General features: G+C 36.5%; 2 protein-coding genes across 5 annotated transcripts in view; one reads left to right on the top strand and one right to left on the bottom strand.

Annotated features, from left to right (window-relative positions):
* The first annotated feature begins 1021 nt into the window (after positions 1–1021).
* Positions 1022–9277, top strand: skp1 (S-phase kinase-associated protein 1). The gene is made up of 6 exons (XM_084137008.1): positions 1022–1151; positions 1551–1647; positions 1751–1824; positions 5974–6117; positions 8492–8632; positions 8717–9277. The coding sequence occupies exons 2-6, from the start codon at positions 1551–1553 to the stop codon at positions 8750–8752; spliced, it is 492 nt and encodes a 163-aa protein (XP_083993134.1). The 5' UTR covers positions 1022–1151; the 3' UTR covers positions 8753–9277.
* A 1090-nt stretch (positions 9278–10367) lies between these two features.
* Positions 10368–22677, bottom strand: part of tcf7 (transcription factor 7) — a 71082-nt gene continuing 58772 nt past the window's right edge. The window contains exons 8-12 of one of the 4 annotated variants that reach the window (XM_084137005.1): positions 22402–22564; positions 21935–22042; positions 18501–18551; positions 17565–17613; positions 10368–12283 (exon numbers count right to left, since the gene is read on the bottom strand). In XM_084137005.1, coding sequence (XP_083993131.1) covers positions 12261–12283; positions 17565–17613; positions 18501–18551; positions 21935–22042; positions 22402–22564 — 394 coding nt within the window. In that variant the 3' untranslated portion in view covers positions 10368–12260. The remainder of the gene's footprint in view (positions 12284–17564; positions 17614–18500; positions 18552–21934; positions 22043–22401; positions 22565–22677) is intronic. The other 3 variants (XM_084137003.1, XM_084137006.1, XM_084137004.1) reach the window with 3 other exon arrangements.

Raw genomic sequence — 22677 nt, 5'->3', positions numbered from 1 at the left:
CATAGCCTTCAAATGTTTATATGTATTATTTACTATAATATAATTATTATCATCATCATAAATAAAAAATAAAAATGTTTTTATTAAATTCATATTTTTATTTACATATAGGCTAGTTAAATAAAATAGAAAAATAGTTCCAACACTTTTTGTTATGGCGTTATTATAGTTGTGTTTTGTTATAGTTCAAACATATTTTTAAATATGATGGATTCATTATAAATATGGTGATTATCTCTAAGGTATGATATTTACCATCTGAATAACCATGTCATGTCAACAAATGGAAAAGTCAGTCAGCTGTTTATTATCATGTTAATTATTGTGTCTTTCACCCCAAATACCATACGTTTACATATTCTTCCGCGATCACATCAAATATCAGACAAATTTCCACGTGCATCTTGAAAAGCGGATGTTTATGAAAGTGCCAACTGTTCCTTTAACCCTGTTGTACCCTACTCATTACTTTGCACAGTGCAAAGTAAATTTTTAAACAACTTTAAATATTAAAATACATGTTTTATTGCCTTAATTAAATGATTTTGGTTATTAAATGAATTAAATGAATTAAACGGCCATTTTGGGTTGACATCATTGTAGTCCTTAGTTCACAACACTTCAGTCACTAAGAAGTGTCTTTATAAATAGCCCCTTCTCTTACACAAGTCCTACTTTTTACTACGAATTGTAACACTAAATTCAAAACTTAAACCAATTATTTTTCTCTAGCATTTTCTGAAAAGTTTTATACATATGGCCCATGATTTGTGAAATGATGTTACCTGGTCATTTTGTGCCAGGGGCAAAAATAAATAAAATAAATACGGTGAAATTTGTGTTTTTTGTGATAATTAACTTATTTCTTATATACAGGCCAATACAGTTTTTTTTTTGCAATTATTTAAAATGAATCGGATCACTCTGCACAATAATCTAGAAACAATGTGAATCAACAGCTGAAGCAGCAAACATTACGAAACAAAAAATGTGTGTCACTGCGATACCTTTGACCATGTAGTTCCCGTGGTCCACTGCGCGTGCTCGTGCATTAGTCACACACACACACGCGCGCGCGCGCACGCTGATTCTCAGTCTTATTCAGGCCTTGTTGACGTTCGGTTTAAATCTTCATCGCTCACACATTCACGGTAAGAACGGCACAAATCAGCCACATTAACATGTCGTATTTTGATAGTGAAGTGACCGAGTGAATGTATTTTTGTGTGAAATTATGATGTTTTAAACCGGTTGACGTGATGAATTCAGCGGTTGCTATGAGAGGCCTGTAGCCGCGCTGCTAACGTTAGCTTAGCATCACAAACAGCCTGTGCTTTATGTTGCTGTGATGTTTTCTGATTCTTACTTTGAATAATGCAATATGTGACAGCGGATATTCTTCGTATTAAACATTTTACGCGTTATATATGTGTAGTAGAAGTCTGAGTGCTGGTGAATGTGAGCTAACACAGCTAGCATGAGTCATTTAGCTTCTGACTGACATTCCCATTCTTTAATAACCTGACTGTAATTGTGTTTTATTCATGCAGATGCCGACTATTAAACTGCAGAGCTCTGATGGAGAGATGTTTGAGGTGGATGTTGAAATCGCCAAGCAGTCTGTAACTATCAAAACCATGCTTGAAGGTAAGATGAGCTGAGATGTTGTGTGTTATAGGAAGCATGTTGTTATGCGTGTTGTGAATATGATATGTGAAGTGTGTTGCAATCTCTGCTGTCTTCTGCTCAGATCTGGGGATGGACGATGAAGGAGATGATGATCCGGTTCCTCTGCCCAATGTAAACGCAGCCATCCTGAAGAAGGTCAATCTTTTACATTGATATCTTGCTTAATTGAATTTCATATCACGAGGGTAAATTTCCAGCCTCCCCAAACGTGTCCAGATCATATATTACCACACAGTACGGTAACACTTAATGTTACAGTGTCACTTTTACATGTACTTACCATAGTAATGACAGTAAATTATGCTTAATTATATGCAACGAACCCTCAACCAAACCTTACCCTAACCCTATTGTAAGTAGGGCTGGGGTAAATGATTATTAATTAAACGATTAGTCAGGCGATTATTTTATCGATAGTCGACTAATCTAATGACTAATTGGAATTAATTATCCTGTCTGTTATTCGCATATCTCTCCGATGGATTTCAAACTCGATAGGTGTCTCGCCACGGGCACGAGTAAGTGCAGTGCCAAGTTTGACGTCGTTTGGATGAGAAATGCAAAATATATTGTTAAATATATCGGTCAAAGAAGCCCCAAGAAGGTTGTGGTTTAAAAATAATCATTCTGACATAAACACACTGTCAGCTGCACTGTTTACTCCTGAATATTATAGTATAAACGTGATAAATCCATTTTGATTAATTTGAGTAAAAAATGTGTTTTCTTTACCAAGAAAGTGGCGAGATGAAAACCACTATTTCTGTTTCAAACTTTCACACAGCATCTTTAGGTTATAATAACACAAATTCAAATCCAGATTTTGATTTTCAAAGATTTATTATAAAAACGGATTATTTTTTCCCCAAAAATGCAATAAATTCATGACACTTTTTTTTCAAAATGCAATTAATCCATTGAATCAATATAAAAGTTATTTTTCATACTGTTGAAAATACACAACAAAGTCAGTTGATCCACACATGACAGCCTCTGAACTCGGTCAGTACTAATCTTATATACAGGCACGTACTGGACTAAACATACATTCAATCAGCCATCGCAAATACCTCCTGAACTTTTTTGACGGCGATCAGCTGTAAAATGGTCCTGCTCGGTTTTCGTTGACTTTGAGTACAAGAATTGAAAGTTTTTTATAAGATCCACTGGGGTTCACGTGTCAGCGTGACAGAAGTTTGACGCTGTCGTGTGAGAACAAGCAACAGTCGGCATTTTTCCTCATCTTCTTAATCTCCTCACGTAAATTATTCGATTTCGATGGCGTACGTTTCTTCCCTACGGCAGAATCCACCACAGGTTCATCAATGCCGTCAAATGTATTAATTTTTTTTGTTTGTTGATCAAAAAGTACAAAGTAGATAAGGAAAACTAGGATGCCGGGTGTATTCAAAGCGCCGCCGTTACTGTTTACAGTGCGCTGTGATTGGTTGAGCAGATTTACTGCATTCTGCAGAGAAAGGAGGCTGGCGTTTGTAGCGGTTTGGAAAGAAAGGGAGAAAACATGACAGAATAACACGGCGAATATCGCAACCGGCCGACCGAAAAATGGCGTTTATCGCGTTTTGGAACCAAACTCTTAATTTTATTCACGGCCAATGATAATTAATGAATGACTAATTGGCCAATTTAATCCATTCTGCCATGTTTCGGTCTCCCACGTGTGTGTGGCGAGCTGTACTTCCGGGAACGGTGCAAAAAAATAAAGAAGTGTCTACGCACTGGGGTGCACTAGGGTGTCTGTTCCTTGAAGTACCATTGTTGTTAATGAATATTCACTACGTGTGGGGGTGTGTGTATGTATATATATATATATATATATATATATATATATATATATATATACATATATACATACACACACATACATACATATATATATATATATATATATATATATATGTATGTATGTGTGTGTATGTATATATGTATATATATATATATATATATATATATATATATATATATATATACACACACATACACACACACACACACACACACACACACAAAGTATGAAATACTTTGTCTGTGTTCAAAAGTCTTGTGCGCTGCCTACCTGGACAGCTTTACTATGGCGTCTGGTACTATTTACTGTACGATTTTGGAGGAAATCAGGTTTGCTGTGCTTGTTTGTAGGGCTGCACAATTTGTGACTTTGTAAATCAATAATAATCATTATTATTAATGATTATCATTGTTATGATTGTTTATCTTAATAAAATGTACTGAATAAAAAAAACTAAAATACAACAATAGTAATATTTCACTGTAAAATAAAATATTTAAGAAAAATATATTTTACACTACTACTGTAAAATTAAAATTCCAATATTTATAGCTGTCTTAATTTTTTTCATTCACAAATGTTAAATCATTAAACGTTTTTTGACAGAAAACCGCAGCTAGCCCTTAAAGTTATTCACCCAAAAATGGCCACTCTCCCTCGTGTCGTTACAAACCCATGCGGTTTTCATTCATCTTCTAAACACAAATTAACATATTTTTAATGAAATCTGAGAGATATCTGTCCCTCCATTGACAGGCTACGCAACTACCACTTCAAAAAGTTAATAAAGACATTGTAAAACTAATCCATACGAATTGAGCGGTTTAAATTTTCGGAAGAGACTCGATCATGTTAAATTACGATCACTTTATATGATGAACAGATTTAAGTTTGGCTTTTTTCCCCTCATATAAACATGATCATTAGCAAACATTAACAGCAGCTCAACTGTATTTGCTTGATCTTCTGTTTCCACAACTGATGTGTGTGTGGGTTGATGAATGTTTATGTGTGAATAAAAGCTTGAATTAAATCTATTCATCATATAAAGCGATTGAGTCTCTTCGGAAACTTTGGACTAAACCACTCGATTCATCTGGACTAGTTTTCCGTTCTCTTTATGAACTTTTTTCGAAGTGTCAAACTGGTTGTTGCGTAGCCTGTCAATGGAGGGACAGAAATCTCTCAGGTTTCTTTAAAAATATCTTCATTTGTGTTTGAGATGAACGACTTGATGAAAGATGAAAGTCTTACGGGTTTGGAACGACATGAGGGAGAGTTTATTTCTGAGTGAACTAACCCTTTAAAGCTTCTACTTTGGCTCAGCGCTTCTCATCACAAGGTTGTAAAGATTCAACACTATAGTTTTAAATATAGCACTATAGCACTAAAGGTCAAGGTTCGGCTGCTAGATGCTGTCACAGCATGTTAGACCTTTACATGGCGAGTGATGGGAAGTTCGGATCATTTTACTCACTCTCGTTCGCTCTCGTTCATCAAAATGAACAAATCTTTATTCGAGTCATTTCGTTCATTTAAGTGGCTTTAAATGTTATACAGAAATCGATTCTGTTCAGTATTTCTATATTTTGCACACACAATTATATCGAAGTATTGCAATATTTAATTATAAAAGTATCTGTTTTACTTTCGGGTTTTCTCCATTGGTTTTCTCGGAGTTTACTCTGATAATTTACATTTGCGTATTACATCCACAAGGTGGCGCTTGTTGCGGTGCTTTGTTGTCGTGCATTCAACAGCAAATTCAAATGAAAATGGCTTCATCATCACAACCGGTTGCACACGACGCTCCGTCTTCTCTCAAATCGAAAGTGTGGGCATGTTGACCAACTCCTTTTTCTAAACAAAAATGCCAATATTCCCAAATGAAACCAAAGTTGATGACCTCGCAGCCAACAGGACTGGACTCTAGCAGGACACACTTTTGTTTATTTTTCTCACTTTGATTGAAGCTCTAAGTTACTCTTATTTATGATTATCCTCAGGTTTATGTTACTCTATTGTATTTAAATAAGTTATGTGCTGGGAGCTCACCATTCATGTGAGAGGTCTCCTATTCAGAGAATAATTACGTCCTGTCCTGTAATGAGGTCCTGTGTCCTGAATGTTCAAGGACAAAGTTTTTCACTTCAGTTAATGTGTAGAAGATGATGTTCACAGAATTAAATGTGACATTTGAAGTGAGTTGAGCAGTGTTATTTACCTCATTTTTTGTAATGCCTTTGAATAATATGGGGACATGAATCGCAATATATCGCAGAATCGAATCGCAATACTTGCTGTATCGCAATATCTTAAGAATCACAATAATATTGAATCGTGGCCCAAATATCGCAATACTATCGAATCGTCACATTTTTGCCTTTCCCACCCCTAGTGTGTGTGTGTGTGTAATGTAGTCCTCCAGTGTCCGTCGTGCATGGGACTGAGCCGTGTGGTGTCTGATGTGTCCACAGGTGATTCAGTGGTGCACACACCATAAAGATGACCCTCCTCCACCCGAAGACGACGAGAATAAAGAGAAAAGAACGGATGACATTCCCGTGTGGGACCAGGAGTTCCTCAAAGTGGACCAGGGCACTCTCTTCGAACTCATTCTGGTTTGTCAAACTCACTTTGACTAAATGCAGCCTAATGGATTTTAGGACAACTTCAGTGCGCCAGATTGTAGATAAAGGTGTCACTCTGCACTAGGGCTGCACGATATCGAGATATGCAATAACTCGATACGGTAATGCTTAAAGTGTGTCAAATAAACAAATTATCTTTAAAATATATATAAAATTATATAACCTACATGCGTGTTTCACGTTCTTTTAGTGACAAGAAATCATCCCTTCAGCTTCTGAAAGTGAACAGCCGTGTTTTACTGTAGCATAAGAAGTTATTAGTTAATTAAAGAAGTGTTATTTTAATATCAGGTTTCAGGAAGGCCTACATTAGGGTTATTTAACAACAGAAACTGAATAATCAAATGTAAAAATAAAACACTGCTTAGTTTTCACTGTATGAATTAAATATACACTGATTCTTAAAAGCTACAAAAGTTATTCAGCCGAGAGCAGCGGGTGATTTTCTCTTTGACTTTTGTTCATGACCACAGTTATTGCAAGCTATCGCGATATATATATATATATACATACATTTGCGATATTTAAATAATTTCTGTATATTGTGCAGCCCTTCTCTGCACTTGATGAAGCAAAGCCAGTTGAAGCACCTGTTTAAAGGGTTAGTTCACCCAAAAATGAAAGTTGTGTCATGAATTACTCGCCCTTGTGTCGTTCCAAACCCGTAAGACTTTCGTTCATCTTCAGATCGCAAATATTGAAAGTCAATTCACCCAAAACTCTGAGTCTTCAAAACATTCATAAAAAGAGCAGAAAATAAATCCATATGAATGAAGCGGTTTAATCCGTGGCTTCAGAAGAGACCGGGTCACTTGATGAACTTTATTCACACACAGACAGTGGATGAGCTCAAACATGCTTGCACACAAACACTGATCAGCGAATGTACATGGATCACTTGGATTTCGTACCGAAGCTTATGTGTGAGAACCAATGAGGTTTGTTCTAAACAAAATAACATAACTAGAGGTTCTGACAAAATTTTAATTGTGGCAGTCTATTTAAAATGAGTGAATGATTCAATGACTCGCTCATAAAGACCTATTTCATCAGCATTTTTAAACTAATCTCTTGAGTGAATGATTCAATGACAAAAACATGCTTTTAAGTCACTTGTCGCCACTTGTGTAATGTAATCGATACAATCGTCATTTGAAACGTCAAGTTACTTTCAAGAGGTGATTTCCTATATTTTGAATGCTGACGTAGTCATCAGAACTATAAACGTTTAGCCAGGTGCTTCTGTGATCGTAGGAATGATTGTAAGACAGAAATAATGATCCTGTGTGTTAGATACCGTTTGTGAAGCTGTTTCATATCTACACATGACAGCGGCTCTCTCTGGATCAGAACTCAGATCTGAATGTTCGCTGTGATCGGACTTGTCAAAGGTTTAATAGACAGAGACGAATCGCTGCCATTTAGGAGTAGGACCGTGATGTTTTAACAATTGTGACCCTGGACCACAAAACCAGTCACATGTCGCACGGGTATATTTGTGGCAAGAGCCAACAATACATTGTATGGCATTTTTTTCTTTTATGCCAAAAATCATTAGGATATTGAGTAAAGATCATGTTCCATGAAGATATTTTGTAAATTTCCTACTGTAAATCAATAAAACACTTATTTTTGTGAGTGAATGCAGCACAATCGTGAACATAAATGCACAACTTTAAAGGACATTTTCTCAATGTTTCGATTTTTTTTGCACCCTCATATTCCAGATTTTCAATAGTTGTATCTCGGCCAAATATTGTCCTAACAAACCATAAATCAATGGAAAGCTTATTTATTCAGCTTTCAGATCACATCTCAATTTCCAAAAATTGACCCATGTTTTGTGGTCCAGGGTCACAATTAATCATGCAGCTCTAATAATAAACATTGATTTCATTTGATTGGTAACAGCCTATATTATCAATTCATTTTTGCACTGCAGAAGTGGCACTGAAGCAGCATTCAAATGTATTTACACTGCAATTACAATTACATAATGCTGTGGGTGTTAAAACTTTGAAATGATTTAAATCGCCAGTAGGTGGCAGCAAGTCACTGTCTTAATGAGCGTCATTTAGCTACAGCAATCATTTACATTTGAAAACGCCTCGAAAACAGAGCGTGGACTCTGAGATATTTGAAAACGATGATGTGTGTTTAGTCATGTGATGCATGTTGCACCGATAGATATGTTTATACCAGTGTCTAAAATGTAACTGGCATGGATCCTTCATGCAAATGTGTGTGAGATTTGAGCAGCGTTGCATTTGCTAGCCACAAGATGTCCGCCTCTTCATTTGCTCCACTTCCATTTGCTCACTTTCATCTCTTGTCTTTTGTTTAGGCTGCAAATTACTTGGACATCAAAGGTTTGCTAGATGTGACCTGCAAGACGGTTGCAAACATGATCAAAGGCAAAACCCCAGAGGAGATCAGAAAGACGTTCAATATCAAAAATGATTTCACAGAGGAAGAGGAAGCCCAGGTAAAAACAAGAGCTCATTTTATCCTGCGTCTCGTGATGTAATGCGCTCGCGCTCACCAGAATATGTGTGTGTGTGTGTTGCAGGTACGCAAGGAGAACCAGTGGTGTGAAGAGAAGTGAAGATCCTGACACACTTTAACACTATGGATTGGTCCAAAAAAACGTAAAAAAGTAATTAAAAAAAATTGCACTGCGCTGTTCATATTTAACACAAATAAACAGTCAAATCCCATGTGTTTTGCTAGCATGTGTGGTGTAAAAGCTTTTTTGTTAAACCACCATTTCCTTTTCTCATTTTCTCACTGGAACTAGTATTTACCCATGTAGAGAAAACACTCCCTTCGCCACAGTTTTTTATTTTTAACTGAGCTCGTCGCCAAACGGCTGATTTGGTTTTCTTTTCTTTTCTTTTTTTTTTAAATACATGAGCAACATTTTATAAGCGGCCTGATTTGTGCTGACGAGAGATCAGTGTTGGAGAGATGTATAAAACGTGTGTAATGAACTGGAAGTACTTGTGTCTGCTTTCACTTGGTTTTCTTTGCTTCATTGTATAGGACTGAAAGTCACAGTTCTGCTCGTAAATGGCAGGCAATTAGGATTATAAATCTTTTAATTCCAAAAAATAAAACGATTATTGTGGGATTTGTCCATTCTTTCTGCAATATTTCTGCACCTTTTTGACTGTTTTTGCCAGATAGTCAGTTTTATATGTAGCTTTCTTCATCCGTTTCTTGGTACAGTAGCGTTTGTTTAAAGGGTCTGAATGTGGAGTTCAGAAACCCTTGTTATTAGTGACACCGGTGGCCGTTCAGTGAAACTGCAGCAGACGCTTACTGTTCGCACTCGTGAACACGTAACATACAACAGACTGAACGAGATTAAAGGACCCGATATACTCACGGAGAAGCTCTTTTTCGTTCTTCGTTTAGAAGTAAAAAGTGAGAAATACGTTTGCAGCGATATACTATAAACGAACATCCTGACACTGTTTTGTTTTTTGTTTAGAAATAAGAAGTTAATAGGCGATATACTGTTAACGAACATCCGACGCCGTTTTGTTCTTCGTTTAGAAGTAAAAAGTTAGAAATAGTCTTATCCTGAACATTGTATAAGCATTAGTTTCATGTGCTTGAAAGAGAGGTTCTCTGGAGCGCACGTAAACCCCACATACATTTGATTTTCCCAGCAAAACCGTCCGAGTCCTTACAGGCTTTCATAGACAACCTAAGATGTCAGGGAAGATCTCGTTTTTAAGGTTTGAAAGCCATTTTAGACATCTGAAATTACTCTCCTAATTATTGATATCAGAAATACATTTTCAGAAATCAAAAATGACAAATGTAACATGTTGAAATATGTTTACAGATTTACTGTACACATGAAATGCACATTTCAACTACTGACAATTGAGTTCTTGATGTCAGAAATTTATAATTTTACTAGTAAAGTAATTATTGAAATCAAAAACTATATATTTTTTTTACTTGTAAGAAATCAATTCTTGATAATTGAATGGCAGCCTATGGTGAAAATACAATAACAGATGTCAAGAATTATAGTTTTTACTAGTGGAATTATAACTCCTGATAGGAATTAGCTGAAATCAAGAAATCAAATCCTGGTAATGAATAAAAGTCACTTTTCTGATAGTTCGTGCTCAGTGTCTTCGAGTCAGTGGATAAAGACATATTAAAGTGTTGAGTGTCAGGAACAATGAAAGATCAGCTTTAAACAGAGTTTTCAAAATATTTTAATAAATCTAGTTACATCAGAAGCGAAAGTAGGAGAGCTGGCTCCCTCTGCTGGCATGATCGAGACAGACCCGAGTGAACATCGAGTGACTGCTGGAGAAGCGCATACACACACACATACACACACGCACACAAAGCAGAGTTTCTGAAACATACAAAATACATGCACATACTTCTTTTCAAACGTTGACGTTTGGATGTATGACAGGCGTAGCAGACTACAGATCTACACAACAAAAACTTAAAATGTATGAATAAAAGTAAAAAGCCCAAGAATGTTTTTTTTTTTTCTTTTTTTTTCTCTTTACATAAAAACATATAAAAGTTTAGTTATTTACGGACTTTAATATCTATAAAAGAATACGTTTTACAACACATTTACTTGATTGTAGAATTGAGAACTTTTCAGTGATGTAGAGACATGGCATTTAAATGATGGATTATCGGCAGTCGAAAGCGGTTTTAACACACAGTGGCTGAATCTCACGAAGAAATATACAGATCGTACTTCACAAAATCAAAAAATGAAGTAAGAAACTCATTTCATGTGAAGAAAAGTCTCTTTGGATTGTGACGTTATTCCCACTACTGTAATTGTACTTTCTAATGAGAATCAGACAATAATGAGAACTACATTCGCATTACTGTAATTCAGAAAATCATATTTAACCCCCTGGTACTGTTCGCTTGTCAGTCAAAAAAAGACCACTTTAACTTCGTTTTAGTTCAATAATATTTCTTATTTAATATTTTGTATTTTTAGGGAATTCTTTAGTACTAAATTATATTTATGCAGTAGTTATAATTTATTTATTCACTTTTTAAGCATAGACCTGAAAAATAAATTTCCAACTTAAACTGTCACACATCTTAAGTTTGATCTCTTTTTAAAGACGACACTTGGCAGATTATTGCTGAAGTAAAAAGTTTAAAAAGTTGTAAAATTTTACATTTATTGTAATGAAAAATGCAGAAAAATAGTATTTTCAATTTTTATATGAAATATATATTTTCCAAAACACGTTTAACTCTAAAACTGTGAGAAAATCGAAGACAGAAATCTAAACAAGCTGTTTTTCAAATTTGAGGTTGATACCTCAAAAAATGAGCTTTCAGTTCGGCTGCAGTACCAAACGCTTCCACTAGAGGAAACTCGTCTCCCATTCATTTCCAATGCGCTCAAGTGTGGCTGTTTTTTACAGGAACATTTAACCTTTTCGAATCATGTCCATATTTTTTTTGTGTGTGTGTTCACACAGCAAGTGCCAAAATCTTTACCAAGTTTCGTACCATTCCGATGAAGTGAAGAAAAAAAGTACTATTTTTCGGTCAAATCTGACCGAACAGCACTAGAGGATTAATAATATACATCGTTTCATGTATAATTGTCTGAACTGCAGTAACAAAAATGAGTTTTTTTTTTGTTGCATTATGGTAATGAAAACAATAATATGCTTAACTGTCAATAAAATAAAAGAGAGAAAACATTCCTCATGAGATTCACCCACGAGAAAATCTACTGCCACGACTTCCTTAAAGATGAGTGATGTGCCATAATACATGTTTTTTTTTTTTTTTTTTTTTTTTTTTTTTTTGAGTAAACAGGAGCACAGAGAACGTGAGGAATGAGTCTCGGCATGGGTTATTGTGGCTGGCGTGTCGTGCTCTCTGTTTTAATTCTGCTGAAGTGGAGCGAGAGTCTGGGCGGGTGGGCGGAGCGTTTGCCAATCTGTGGGTGGGGCCTGCTGGTGGGGGAGGCGGGGCTTGGCAGCTGATTGACAGGTGAGGGGGAGGAGTCTATAGCACTTCCATCGGAAGAATGGGGGCTGGCGCAGCGTCCTCGTTGAAGGTAGCGAATGCACTTCTTTTTCCTCCTAGGAACAGTCAAGAGAGTTATCTGTGAATAAAGCGTGGATGTGAAACGTCACAAATATGAACAATGACAGAAAATAAAAGCACACAAAAAACAAAGGTAACACTTTATTTTGAGGTGTCTTTGTTACAGTGTGATTATATATTTATGTACTGAGTAATAATAGTTAACAACATGTACTTACTATAGGGTTAAGGTAGGATTTGGTTGTATGTAATTATGCATAATTTACTGTTATTACTACATGAAACATAATGTAACAAGGACACTGTAAAATAAAGTGTTACTAAAACAAACAGTTATGCCAGAATATGAGCTACTGCTCTACCCTGGGTTATCAAAGTCACCATTAAAGTCACCTGACGATGTCGTAACCCACGCATTTGTGCTCAAAACCGGCGTGTGAATGTTTTCATTCAGAAATGACCACTCTTCAGTAAGTTCACACATAAATGTAGGATGCATTTTTGAACCAACTGAAACCTTGAAGTTCAAAAGATCAGACCCAGACAGCAACAGATCCGGCCCAGAACCCTTTCAACCAAGCAGTCATTAGATGATAAAAATCAATCAAATTCTGGAAAAACCCATTTAAACCACCAAGGCATGTTTTCCACACTGCGTTCACAAGCAGGAACGATATTTAGTCCTGCTTAAATACAGTTGAGTGCATACGTTTGCAGAATCTTTAAGACAGTAATAATTAAAATGAGGAAAAAATAGGGATAATAAGATTTGTGTGGACTTTATGCAAATATCATGTGTAACTTTTTAAAGAAAAAAACATCTTTTATTATTGTTATTGTTGTACAGGCGAATGATATATTAATATAGATTGGAATAAAGTTTGGTGTGTGTGAAGCTGCTTAAGTGGAGATTTCTAATCTTTAAAGATATGTATTGTAATTGAAATCTACAGTCACAAATGGACAAAAGTGCAATAAAATAAACACTTAAATGTGTATTGTGGATTTTTCTTTCCACTCATCTGAAATAAGACAAAATGCATGAAAGTGTTTTTGTCCATAGTGTCAAAAACTATGGACTTCACTTCATTTTAGGATGAGCTATTCCTTCAGTGCATGGGTCTTTACCCACCGTCATGCATGATACAACAACAGAATTTTAAAGTTAGTGTTGAAGTAGAAAGTGTTATCACGTATTGTCTGTAAACCGCAGCGCTACCAAACCACAGTGCCAACCCGGCAGGAGAGCCTGGAGATCAGATCCACCACAGTCACTTCAGACACAAATCAAAGTCTCACACACTCGCCCGCATCAAAGTCTCCCTGGCAGGAGCGTTAGCAGCGCTCGGCCACCGCAGGAAACTCTGAGCTTAAAGATGTCGAGCTCAGCTATCAGCTCGTGCTGACCACAGTGAGCAGACGGTTTTCTGAAGGTGGATGAGGAGGCGTGAGCTGAGCACTCCGGCAGAAGCAGAGCGTTCGGGATGTTTCCACAGACGTCACTCGTGTTGCGTCATTCTGCACTTCTAGCATGGACTAACATTGTTATTTGTGTTATTTTGTTACTCGTGTTACGCAGCACGTTTGAGCTTCAGCAAGAACCAATGAGGTTCATTATCGAGCCAATGAGGTTCATTATCGAGCCAATGAGGTTCATTATCAAACCAATGAGGTTCAATCTTGTGTTACGAAGCGTGTTTGAGCTTCAGCAAGAACCAATGAGGTTCATTATCGAGCCAATGAGGTTCATTATCGAGCCAATGAGGTTCATTATCGAGCCAATGAGGTTCATTATCGAGCCAATGAGGTTCATTATCGAGCCAATGAGGTTCATTATCGAACCAATGAGGTTCAATCTTGTGTTACGAAGCGTGTTTGAGCTTCAGCAAGAACCAATGAGGTTCATTATCGAGCCAATGAGGTTCATTATCGAACCAATGAGGTTCATTATCGAGCCAATGAGGTTCATTATCGAGCCAATGAGGTTCAATCTTGAGTTACGAAGCGTGTTTGAGCTTCAGCAAGAACCAATGAGGTTCATTATCAAACCAATGAGGTTCATTCTCTTGTTACGCAGCACGACTTCATTCTCCTGAAATTCACTACTTTTCACTGGCTTTCAATGTCCCCTAAATGATGTCTTTTCAATGTCTTTTTCGATTGACTTTTTGAATGATTAAGAATTTGTCAATATTTCATTTGTCTGTCTTATCTTTCCTTTTATGGTATTGTGATGCTTAATGATGTGTTGTAAAGCACATTGGTAAATAAACTTTGACTTTGTATATCTGCACTTTTACGCAGTCACTTTTTTTTTTTTGTATTTCGTCCTCCACTGTGCACAAGTATTGACTGGTTGGTTCAAACAGGACTACGACTCAAAGCTTGATGGACACAGCTGAAACAGAGAAGGTGTTTGTAGCGCATCTGTTTCATTAAAGCAGAGCTGGGAAACTGTCAGCGCAGATAAAGAGCACTCATGTTAGTGACAGATTCATGCGGGACAGAAGGACAGTAGTACACACCTGCAGGGGCCACACCAGTCCGTTTGTTGGTTGAGCCCAAAGCGAGCACGGCATTTCTTTGGCGAGCCGGGGTCTGAGCGAAAGGCAGCATGCGTGAGCACGGGGAAAGAGCCAGCGGCAGAGACAGAAGATTGAGTGAAGGAGATGAAGGGGAAAGAGGCCGCCAAGCCAGAGAGGTTAGCCATCCGCACACCAGGAGAAATAGAAAAGCAATCTCAATCAAGACAGTCAGAGCGCCCCCTCATAAACAGAGCCCTCGTTGCCCCGCAAATAAATGGAGCTACATATCATATTATGTAGTCTGTGCATACTACCCACTACTGCATGTAATGTACAATATACTGCATATGTTGCTGATGATGTAAAAACGAAAGCAGCAAAAGTGCCATGGTGTATTTAAAGGGATAGTTCACCCAAAACTGAAAATTGGCCCGTGATTTACTCACCCTCAATGGGATATGAATAGCTGTTTCTGTTTTGAAGTCCATAAAAGTGCATCTATCCATCATAAAAGTGCATCTATCCATCATAAAAGTGCATCTGTCTTTCATAAAAGTGCATCTATCCATGATAAAAGTGCATCTATCCATGATAAAAGTGCATCTATCCATCATAAAAGTGCATCTATCCATCATAAAAGTGCATCTATCCATCATTAAAGTGCATCTATCGATCATAAAAGTGCATCTATCCATCATTAAAGTGCATCTATCCATCATTAAAGTGCATCTATCCATCATAAAAGTGCATCTATCCATCATAAAAGTGCATCTATCCATCATTAAAGTGCATCTATCGATCATAAAAGTGCATCTATCCATCATAAAAGTGCATCTATCCATCATTAAAGTGCATCTATCCATCATAAAAGTGCATCTGTCCATCATAAAAGTGCATCTATCCATCATAAGTGCATCTATTCATCATAAAAGTGCATCTATCCATCATAAAAGTGCATCTATCCATCATAAGTGCATCTATTCATCATTAAAGCGCATCTATCCATCATAAAAGCGCATCTATCCATCATTAAAGTGCATCTATCCATCATAAAAGTGCATCTATCATCATAAAAGCGCATCTATCCATCATAAAAGCGCATCTATCCATCATTAAAGTGCATTTATCCATCATAAAAGTGCATCTATCATCATAAAAGTGCATCTATCCATCATAAAAGTGCATCTATCATCATAAAAGTGCATCTATTGATCATAAAGTGCTCCACAGACTCTGCGAGGGGTTAATAAAGGCCTTCTGAAGCAAAGCCGTGAGTTTGTGTAAGAAAAATATTTAATATTTAAAACTTTAAAAGTAAAATAACTTCCAGCCAAACGAACATACGGATTCCACTTAAATCGTAAATCATTGCGTACGGCAGTCTGTCGGAAGCTAGATTTTTACTTTGTAATGTTTTAATTATGAATATATTTCTTACACAAACACATCGCTTCGCTTCAGAAGGCCTTTATTAGCGATGTATTTTAATACAACTCTGATTCATCTGAAAGAAGAACGTCATACACACCTAGGATGACTTGAGGGTGAGGAAATCATGGGCTAATTTTCATGTTTGGGTGAACTATCACTTTAAGCCCAAAGTATACTTCAGTTTTTTGTGTGTACGTGCAGTCGAAAGCGTAGACTCTTTAAAGTATGTTCAATTTGAAAGAAAGTTGCATCCTTGTCCAGGTTACGGTATTTTTGTCTCAAAAACGTATGGGTGATGAAAATGTCTTTGTAATAGTTTAAACTAAAGTTGCGTGCAGCTCTCAGGGTGTGTTCACACTGATAGTTCGGCTCTCTTGGAAATTATACATTTAGTCCTGGTTCGCTTGATGTATTTTTGCAACGTAACTTAAAGAACTGGGCTAAAAGAGCGTTGTGTGAAGAGCTGTTCATGTTGCGTTCATATTTCGTTCGAACACCACCAGAGTTTATATGGAAAACACTCGTCAATGTGGGCCATCAACAGTTCTTTTGGACAAACTAATTAATGCAAAAACAAACTAACTATTGTACATGTGAAAACTGTGGTTAGAAAAATCTGAAAAACATGTTCTGTGCTGATGACAAATTTGTGTGTGTAAAAATCAAAGTATATTTTGGGCTTTTAATGTTGGTTCTGGAAGTATTTTTTCCATTAATTTTTCTTCATTAAAGCATTATAAGCCATGAAACAACCCGACCAGCCAAGAGGAGAATCATAACATTACAAACTTTGATTTGAACATATTTTAAGCTTTTTGAAAAATCTGCATATATATGCAAAATTTGTAAGTATTGTGAGAGTCAGGAGATCGACTCTATTGCATCAGTCGCCGTGCTTCATGGGAGAGGGCGGAGTTTTGCTTGTTTCGCCTCTCTGATTGGTGGAATTGTTTGCACAGCATCATGGGTAATGTAGTTTTTCACTGTAATAACACTGGCCAACAGTTTCAACAGAAGCAAAGAGCATTGATCAACAGCCTCGTCGCTCACAGCAGGGCTGACTTTACAGGTTTATAAGCTAACGTAAAAAATACATTTCCCTATGAAGAAAATGAATGGAGACTTTACTTCCAGATCCGACTGTTGCATCGATGCTTCCATGAAGAAACTTTAACATCCATGGAAGCTTTCCGTTGTGCACAAGGTTCTTTATAGTGGAAAAAGGATCTTCATATTTATAAAGGTTTTTTATGGACGGATTTTTCGATGCAAAAACCCTTTATATTTAAGAGTGTGTGTTAATAAAAGGATGCTCTCAGTTTGATGTATGACTGTCATCTGTACAGAACTTGTGAAAACACACACACACACACACACACGTACCTGAGCTGGAGTCATGCTGCTTGTCTCGTTTCCTTCGCTTCTTTTTGCCCTGTGGTCGTGAGAGATCAGAGAAGGACCGTGAACATCATCATCACACACACGTGTGTGTTAAATCATGCTAATTACCCTCTCCTGTTTGTGTGTGCCTGATCTCTGCAAACGCATCTGCTGTCTTCCACCCCTGCTTTCCCAAATACACACTGAGTGTGTGTGTGTGTGTGTGTGTGTTAGCTTGTGTGAGAGTGTGTGTTTAATGTGTGTGTGTTTAGTGTGTGAATAAGTGAGTGTGTGTGTGTGTGTGTGTGTGTGTGAGAGAGAGAGTGTGAGTGTGTGTGTGTACGAGTGTGTGAGTGTACGAGTGTGTGTGAGAGAGTGAGTGTGTGTGAGTGTGTGTGTGTTAGCTTGTGTGAAAGTATGTGTGTTTAATGTGTGTGTTTAGTGTGTGAGTGTGTGTGTGTGAGAGAGAGAGTGTGAGTGTGTGTGTGTACGAGTGTGTGAGTGTACGAGTGTGTGTGAGAGAGTGAGTGTGTGTGTGTGTGTTAGCTTGTGTGAAAGTATGTGTGTTTAATGTGTGTGTTTAGTGTGTGAGTGAATGAGAGAGTGAGAGAGAGAGAGTGAGAGTGTGTGTGTGTGTGTGTGTGTGTGTGTGTGTGTGTGTGTGTGTGTGTGTGTGTGTGTGGGGACAGACACATCCGCACACCCGACAGCAGCTGCAGTTCATATCTCTGTGTTTGTGTGTGTGTTTAGTGTGCATGCGCGTGTGTGTGTGAGTGTGTTTCCTGTTTACATGTAGGTGATGGTTCTAAATGTAGGTGAAATATCTGTTCACATGTCATGAGTGTCAGTCTCTGAGAGAGAGATATTACTTCCTGAAAATATTCAAATGTTGAATTCACCAATAAAAGAAGTCATGCTAAGGCTGAAATGGTTTCTTACTGGGAGTGTCTGATCTCTAGCTGCGGCCCCGGTCCCTCCTTCAACTTGAATCTATGGGAGCATTGGGCCGGGTTTTTTTATTCAAATATTTATTTATATATTTTTATATTTATCAAATTATTTCAAAATAATATTGTTCAAATAAACATCGTCATCTCCCACATAAGCTGACATTAATTTCCATTCCAACAAAATTTAAAAACTGTATCCAGTTATCCAATCACACCGTCACCTGAGTTTATTATTGCGCATCGAGGGATTTCTTCTGTAAATGTGTTTCCGATATCAGATCAAATTTATCCTCCTTAATTGAGCGCATTTTTAGAATTTATCCGAGCATTTTTTATTTTATTTTCAAAAGTATTGTTTTTCATGCAGCTAAGAGGACCGACGGCCAATATTATACACAGAAAAATTTCAGAAGTTAATACAAATATGGACAATCAACTGAAATTGCAATGATTGACATAGTGATAACTACGGGAGCCCTTAACCAAACGTAAAAAAAAAAGAAATAAAAAATTAAGAGAATAAAGTCGTAGCATTTCGAGATTAAAGTCGAAGCATTTCGAGATTAAAGTCGAAACATTTCGAGATTAAAGTCGAAACATTTCGAGATTAAAGTCGTAACATTTCACATTTCGAGATTAAAGTCGTAACATTTCACATTTCAAGATTAAAGTCGTAACATTTCACATTTCGAGATTAAAGTCGAAACATTTCGAGATTAAAGTCGAAACATTTCGAGATTAAAGTCGTAACATTTCACATTTCGAGATTAAAGTCGTAACATTTCACATTTCGAGATTAAAGTCGAAACATTTCGAGATTAAAGTCGTAACATTTCACATTTCGAGATTAAAGTCGTAACATTTCACATTTCGAGATTAAAGTCGTAACATTTCACATTTCGAGATTAAAGTCGTAACATTTCACATTTCGAGATTAAAGTCGTAACATTTCACATTTCGAGATTAAAGTCGAAACATTTCGAGATTAAAGTCGTAACATTTCACATTTCGAGATTAAAGTCGAAACATTTCGAGATTAAAGTCGAAACATTTCGAGATTAAAGTCGTAACATTTCACATTTCGAGATTAAAGTCGAAACATTTCGAGATTAAAGTCGAAACATTTCGAGATTAAAGTCGAAACATTTCGAGATTAAAGTCCAAACATTTCGAGATTAAAGTCGAAACATTTCACATTTCGAGATTAAAGTCGAAACATTTCGAGATTAAAGTCGAAACATTTCGAGATTAAAGTCGTAACATTTCACATTTCGAGATTAAAGTCGTCACATTTCACATTTCGAGATTAAAGTCGTAACATTTCGAGTTTAAAGTCGTAACATTTCGAGATTAATGTCGAAACATTTTGAGATTAAAGTCGTAACATTTCACATTTCGAAAATAAAGTCGAAACATTTGGAGATTAAAGTCGGAACATTTCGAGATTAAAGTCGGAACATTTCACATTTCGAGATTAAAGTCGAAACATTTCGAGATTAAAGTCGAAACATTTCGAGATTAAAGTCGTAACATTTCGAGATTAAAGTCGAAACATTTCGAGATTAAAGTCGAAACATTTCGAGATTAAAGTCCAAACATTTCGAGATTAAAGTCGAAACATTTCACATTTCGAGATTAAAGTCGAAACATTTCGAGATTAAAGTCGAAACATTTCGAGATTAAAGTCGTAACATTTCACATTTCGAGATTAAAGTCGAAACATTTCGAGATTAAAGTCGAAACATTTCGAGATTAAAGTCGTAACATTTCGAGATTAAAGTCGAAACATTTCGAGATTAAAGTCGAAACATTTCGAGATTAAAGTCCAAACATTTCGAGATTAAAGTCGAAACATTTCACATTTCGAGATTAAAGTCGAAACATTTCGAGATAAAAGTCGAAACATTTCGAGATTAAAGTCGTAACATTTCACATTTCGAGATTAAAGTCGTCACATTTCACATTTCGAGATTAAAGTCGTAACATTTCGAGTTTAAAGTCGTAACATTTCGAGATTAATGTCGAAACATTTTGAGATTAAAGTCGTAACATTTCACATTTCGAAAATAAAGTCGAAACATTTGGAGATTAAAGTCGGAACATTTCGAGATTAAAGTCGGAACATTTCACATTTCGAGATTAAAGTCGAAACATTTCGAGATTAAAGTCGAAACATTTCGAGATTAAAGTCGTAACATTTCGAGATTAAAGTCGAAACATTTCGAGATTAAAGTCGAAACATTTCGAGATTAAAGTCGTAACATTTCGAGTTTAAAGTCGTAACATTTCGAGATTAAAGTCGAAACATTTTGAGATTAAAGTCGAAACATTTCGAGATTAAAGTCGTAACATTTCGAGTTTAAAGTCGTAACATTTCGAGATTAAAGTCGAAACATTTTGAGATTAAAGTCGTAACATTTGTCGTAGGACATTACTTTATTCTGAAATATATCGACTTTGTTCTCGTAATTTTAGTTTTGTTTTGTTTTTTAACAGATTTTTTCAATTATTTTATACGTTGTGGTTCAGGGCTTCCATAGATAACCATACAATGCATTAAGCAATGTAAATGCAGACTACTAGATTAATAGAAAAAACATTAATATCAATATTTTGAAATTCTTAAAAGTTATGACTTGTAAATAATCTTGAATGTCTCACTATAAACTGCTATTGTAGTTGTGCTGGAGTCATCGCTTACACATTAAACCTGCACTTTACTAGAGCGCCCTCAGATTCTGGACCCGGACCTGCATGTGTATCAGTACATTAGATCTGTGCATTCGCTCTTAAAGTGACAGCAGCCTAATAAACCTAAACCTAAACCTAATCAAACAACAAAAGACAAAGAGAAAATCACTTTTGTACCTTTAACAAAGACTAATCAAGATTTAATTTACACAACGAAGACTAAATAGTGTTATTTTACATTTGATTATTACATTTCTGTACGTGAAAGCTACTGTTTAAAGCACCGTTTGTATCATGTGTATCTTTGTTCGGTTGCATTTATCTATGCTTGTGATTCGTTTAGTAATTAAAAAAGTAAAAAGTATATACACACTACCAGTCAAAAGTTTTGGATCCGTAAGATTTTTCATGTTTTTAAAAGAAGTCTCTTCTGCTCACCAAGGCTGCATTTATTTGATTAAAAATACAACAACAAAAACCAGCAAAATGGTTAAATATTATTCCAATGTAAATCAGAAGAGACTTATTTTAAAACCATTAAATATCTTACGGATCCGAACTTTTGACTTAACTTTTGGTAGTGAATGTGTTATTCAAAGCTGAGAGTTTGTTCACTGGATCTGATCCTGCTTCACTCTTATTTCCCACATTACAATCACCACTGAGTTATCTGTAGAGTAATCTGTAGAGTTATCTGTAGAGTAATCTGTGTAGTAAAGAGAAAGCACTCACGTAGTTGTCTCGAGCGGACCAGCTGGGATAAAGCTGCATGTGAAGCTGTCGCTCCTTCCTCGCCAGTTCATAGTACTTAGCCTGTTCCTCACGGGTCAGAGCGTGCCACTGTTACACACACACACACACACACACACCACCGTAAACACAGACTCATCACAGACATCACTGAACCAACTAGTGATGGGTCATTCATGAATGATAAATATTTTACGTAAATATTTATGTTCCCTGTAAATTATCTTTGGCTGTATTATAATGATTTCTTAATTCAGGATATGATCAAGATTGCGTAAGTGGATGTTTTCGGGAAATTTGGCTGTTACAAGTATAGCATTTAAAGCCACTTAAATGAACAAAATGACTCGAATAAAGATTCGTTCATTTTGATGAACGAGATCGAAATGATCCGAACTTCCCATCACTAGAACCAACACATGATCCTGATAGCAGATATGATGACCGACCCGTCGGCCCAGGATCTGGTTGATGGCAGCGCTCTCCTTCAGCGTACACTCGGCGATCACTTTCGCACGCATCTCCTTCATGTACAGCATGAACGCGTTCAGGGGTTTCTTGATCACCGGCTTCTTCGGCTCCTTCTCACGCTTGCCATCTGGGTGAGATTTGCTGAGGAACGAGATGAAGAAGATTAACAGAGTTAATGTTAAAGGTGACATTATGCCCCTTTTCACAAGATGTAATATAACTCTATGGTGTCCCCAGGATGTGTGTGTGAAATT

The sequence above is a fragment of the Abramis brama genome (assembly GCF_963993115.1).
Source record: "Abramis brama genome assembly, chromosome: 15".
NCBI lineage: Eukaryota > Metazoa > Chordata > Actinopteri > Cypriniformes > Leuciscidae > Abramis > Abramis brama.
Note: the sequence above shows the minus strand (reverse complement) of the source record. Positions and strands in the feature narration are given on the sequence as shown.